Source organism: Phalangium opilio, unplaced genomic scaffold, assembly GCF_054372755.1.
Source record: "Phalangium opilio isolate 3A_F unplaced genomic scaffold, DU_Popi_V2 ptg000200l_1, whole genome shotgun sequence".
NCBI classification, from domain to species: Eukaryota; Metazoa; Arthropoda; class Arachnida; order Opiliones; family Phalangiidae; genus Phalangium; species Phalangium opilio.
In genome coordinates, this window is record NW_028324213.1 from 2,652,266 (window position 1) to 2,657,338 (window position 5,073).

At 42.5% G+C, this 5,073-nt stretch overlaps 1 protein-coding gene across 1 annotated transcript; it reads right to left on the reverse strand.

Moving 5' to 3' along the window:
- Nucleotides 1–1,247: 1,247 nt before the first annotated feature.
- LOC149622100 (uncharacterized) lies at nucleotides 1,248–4,723 on the reverse strand. Its single transcript, XM_089853671.1, has 4 exons — nucleotides 4,690–4,723; nucleotides 3,189–3,839; nucleotides 2,417–2,959; nucleotides 1,248–2,230 (listed from the first exon to the last, which is right to left on the reverse strand). Exons 1-4 carry the CDS (start codon nucleotides 4,721–4,723, stop codon nucleotides 1,248–1,250), a joined length of 2,211 nt encoding a protein of 736 aa, XP_089709797.1.
- Nucleotides 4,724–5,073: the final 350 nt, after the last annotated feature.

Genomic DNA, 5,073 nt, shown 5'->3' on the forward strand with positions numbered 1-5,073 from the left:
AAGTTGGTCCTGTTCTCTTTATTACTGTTGCGGGTATCCAACTAGGCTTAGCTGTGCGTAGACTCTGTCCCCTATGTCGAGAGTTTTGTTGTTTACGGTACTTCTTCTTAAGACTTGAGAAGTTTAATTTTTCCTGACCGTAGCGTTAATGTCTAGTTTGATTAGAGTTAGTCTAGTTCTAGGAGTGCGTTTAAAGAACATATTCGAAGGGGTTTCTCCCGTTGAAGCATGTGGAGTGCTACGATAAGTCAAAAGGAATTCATCTAGTTGTTGTTGGATGGAGGTAGCTGTAGACAAGTGTTTCAGATTACGTTTCAGGGTTTGTACAAATCTTTCCGCTTGTCCGTTTGTTGCGGGATGAAATGGAGCCGAATAAACGTGTCGAATTCCGTTATTAGCGGTGAAGTTTGCGAATTCAGAACTGTTGAAACACGTTCCATTGTAACTTACTAAACATTCTGCCAGTCCAAAACGTGATAAAAAGTTAGTAAGAGATTCTATATTTTTTTCTGTTGTTGATGTTTTTGAGATGTATACTTCGGGCCATTTAGAGTATGCATCCACTGCAACGAAGAACATGTGATTTTTGAATGGACCTGCATAATCCATATGTACCCTCTGTAGCGGTCTGTCCGCATGAATCCAGGGGTGTAAGGTTCCTTTTATCAGGTTTTTACTAAGTGTCTGATATACTGAACAAGACTTGACCTTTGATTCCAAGTCCTTGTCTATCCCCTTCTAGTAAACAAAACTGCGAGCGATAGCCTTCATGTTTACTATACCGGGATGATTTTGATGTAACTCGTCCAATACCTTAGTACGACATTTGGTCGGTATGACTACCCTCATTCCCCTCATCAAACAACCTTGAGTGGCTGTCAGATCCTCCTTTCGAGCGTAATAAAACTTGAGATCGTCATTCCAATTCTTTGCAACGGAATTTGGCCAACCCTGGAGGGTAAATTCCAGCACTTTTGACAGCAGAGGATCATGGCGAGTAGCAGAGGCTATGACGGAGCTCGTGATAGGTAAACAATTTAAGTGGTTCAATTGGACCACTTCGGCGCCATCTTCTTTGTTTGGTACGGTGATAGCGAGCGGTAGTCGTGAGAGCGCGTCCGCGTTTCCGTATCAATTACCCGGTTTATACTTGATAGTATAGTCGTGAGCGGCGAGCATGACCGCCCAGCGCTGGATGCGAGAAGTCGCCAAAACCGGAAGACCCGTATTGTGACCGAAGATTCGCGTCAAAGGACGTTGGTCGGTAAAAAGGGTGAAATGGCGTCCGTAGAGGTACGAATGAAATTTTTTATGCCGAAAATTATAGATAGCGCTTCCTTTTCAACGTGCGCGTAATTCTGTTCAGTTTTAGTCACTGTTCGTGAAGCATATGCAATTGGGCGTTCATCGCCATTCGGCATGACGTGAGCTAAAACCGCCCCTACTCCGTAGGGTGACGCGTCGCAGGATAAGATTAATGGCCAGAGCGGGTGATAATTTACTAATACGCGGTCCGAAGATAGGTCGTTCTTGATTTCTTCAAAAGCTTTGTGGCATTCTAGAGACCATTCCCAAGGGGTATCTGTGTGAAGTAGTTGATGTAACGGATACAGCTTTAGACTAATGTTGTGGATAAATTTTCCGAGGTAGTTGACTAGTCCAATGAAGGAACGTAGCTGCGAAACGTTTATCGGAGGGGGTGCGTTTAAAATCACAGAAAGCTTCTTGGGCGTAGGGTGTAGACCCGAAATATCAATGATATGTCCGAGACACTCTAATGAGTCTTTAAAGAAATTACACTTATCCTTTCTCACTTTTAAACCGCGATCCGCCAGACGAGTAAGAGCTTTGTCTAAATTCAAGAGATGCTCTTCGTCCGTTTTGCCTGTAACTAAGATATTGTCTTGAAAGTTACTGGTAGAGTCAAGACCAGAAAGGACCTGTTCCAATTCTTTTTGGAAAATGGTCGGTGATGAAGCGATACCGTATACTAGTCTATTTACTTTATAAAGTCCTTTAGAGGTGGTAATCGTAAGGAGTTTACTAGTAGCTTCGTCAACTTGAATCTGCATGAAAGCTTCGCTGAGGTCTATTTTTGTGTACCTTTTTCCATGTGACAACTGGTCAAACAATTCTTCTATCCGTGGCATCGGATGGTGTTCTACTTGTATCGAGGGATTTACCGTTACTTTATAATCGCCGCATAGGCGAATTGAGCCATTTGGTTTAACTATTGGAACCACCGGAGTAGCCTAATCACTGAATTCAACTGGAGTAATTATACTTTCGCGTTCCAGTCTTTCCAATTCGAGATCTGCTTGTGGGCGTAGAGCGTATGCTACGGCGCGTGCTTTACAAAACTTCGGAGTAACACCCTCCCGTAGGTGCAGGTGTGCTTTAAATGACGTTAGTTTACCAATCGTAGGGCCAAAACCTTTGTGCTTTTCGAGAATGTCGTCTAATTCCTTCTCGTAGTCTCCAGAGGATAATTTGGAAATCATTCCCTGGGAAGAGAGCAATTTCTTCCAGTTTAATTTGAGTTTGTTGAGCCAACTACGTCCAAACAGAGGTGTGTTATTTCCCTCTATAATGTACAGCATGTCCTGAATCTCCTGTGATTCATAACTAACGGTAACTTGTATAAACCCTATTGGCAGTACCGGTTCCTTTGTATATGTCGAAAGTTTCTTCCGAGTAGCTTGAATAGCAATGTGTTTAAATTTTTCGTCATAGAGTGTCTTTGAGATAACCGATACGGCTGCACCAGTATCTAGTTCCATGGACGAGGGTTGTTGGTTGACCAATACCTCCAACATTAGCGGCGAATCTTCACCCATGAAGATTGAATTTAACGAATAAATGTTATTCTGGAAAGATTCTTCGTCGTCCGACTCAGAGTTTGTCTCCTTTGGTGCGGAATCAAGTGAGTGAACCTTATGGTGCTTAGAACTCTGTGACCCTTTTGTACAGATTCTAGCTATATGGCCGTGTCTGTGACAGCGATTGCATTTAGGGCGTTTGAAACGGCACGCTATCTCAGTGTGTTTAGTATCTCCACATCTATGACGCGCAGGTCTTCGGTTGTTAGAGCTTTTCCTCTCCCGTGACGAGATCCAGAAGAATGGGGAGTGTTATAGTCATAAACCTCGAAGGTGTTGACTGACGAAAAGCTGGTCGCGAAGACGTACCGGTGCTTATGGCATGGACTGTAGGAGTGGAAACCGAACCGTGCAGTTCAATGGCATCTTTAGCCGCCGTGTCCACTGAGACTGCAATATCTACCGCTTGTTGAAAAGTAAGAGTTCGTTCTGACAAAAGTCTCTTCAAGATGCTATCGTTAGCGAGACCCGAGATAAACTGATCGCGTAAAACATTACCTAAATTTTCACCAAAGTCACAACGAACCGATAAGTGTTTTAGTTCCGCGACGAAAGCCGAAATTGGTTGCGACGAGGACTGCCGACAGTGGTGAAACCGAAATCTTTCAGCCACTAACAAAGGCTTAGGGCACAAGTGGTCGCCTAAAATCGTCCTGAGCTCAGCAAAAGTCTTCGTAGAAGGAGCTACCGAAGCCGTGAGACTGCGTACTAACGAAAAGGTTTTAGGGCCTAACAAATTTAAAAACGTGGCCACCTTTTTGGCGTCGGCGATATCGTGGGCGATGAAAAAAAAATCGACGCGCTCGACGTACGTGGGCCAATCACTTGAAGATGAGTCGAAAGGTTCTACAACCGAGAGGGAAGAAGCCGCCATTTTGAGACGCCGGAATAGGGTGTGGACCGTCGGGAAGATCAGTAATCTCCGTCGCCAGTTATTATGATTGTTGTAGGCTTGTAAATCTACTTATCATAAGTGAGCCTATTAAACAAACTTACGTAAATGTATTCTCATTTATTGAAGTTATTCTTTAGTTAATAAGGCTAATACAATTTATATTCTTATTTGAGATCGAGCGTGGTATTTCCTTATTCCGACTCTGAGCGCTTCCCGGGCGCGACTGATTCTCTATAATGATAGTGTAACGAGGGAATAACTAACCTCTCTAAGAAGTAGCACTATGGCTATCTAGGTGTAGATATTAGAACTAGTATAGAAACACAACACAAATATATCTTATATTGATATATTTAATTTCGTTGGTACGGTGGCCAATTCCTCCTAACCATTGAACGAACCAATTTTGACCCTTAATTCTAGTACTCAACTCTTATTTAAGTCCTAAACGTCTCGTTTCAATTTATTTGCGTTGTATCTAAAATTGTTCTTGGTCTTGGTCTTTTTGAATCGTGTCTTTCGTATCTTTCTACTCCCGTTGCTTGTTAAAGTGCACAGCCTCCACGCTTCTTATGACGTAGGGTTTTACAACTTTTGTAGCAACGAATATTTGAAGACGGCAGAATATGCAGGGTTCTTACGAGCCTGGAAAAACTCTGTAAATTTCGAATTTGTAATAAAATGAAGAGAAATCAGTGGTGAAATGTGTTGACAGGGCTGAGTAAGTTTGCTCTGAAGGGGTTGCTTCAACTATAGAAAATCACTGACGTTGTACGTGAAGAAAAAAAACCCTGGAAAACTCGGGCGAAATAGGTTTTCTAAAGTTGTACGAACCCTGTATCGTTTCCAAATAAGACTTAGTCAAACGATCTATGGTCGAATATGGATGTATCTCCAATATAGTGCTTATCTCACCCGCTTTACAACCGGAAGTCTCGGCTTCGGCCATTTTTTGTACGCTTGTTAGTTTAAATTCACAACTAAATTAGCTCAAAAAGCGTTCAAGAGCGCGCAGTGTCTAATTACTCGGCTACTGTTTACTCGAACCCCAAGTTTTTAATTTGGTTGGATGAAGAAAACAATAGACTATAACATACTCAAAGGCCATCCCCGTATCTCTAGTAGAACCAGAGTTTCGAGCCTCCAAAGTTTAGCGCAAAGTAACTTTCTAACTATAAATGAGACGCTACCCCAAGTTGAGCATTTTCCTTAACTACTCGGCCCCTGTTTACTCGATCACCAATAATAACATACCTCTCAGGACTTGACATTGCTACGCATACTGCTACAAACATTTAA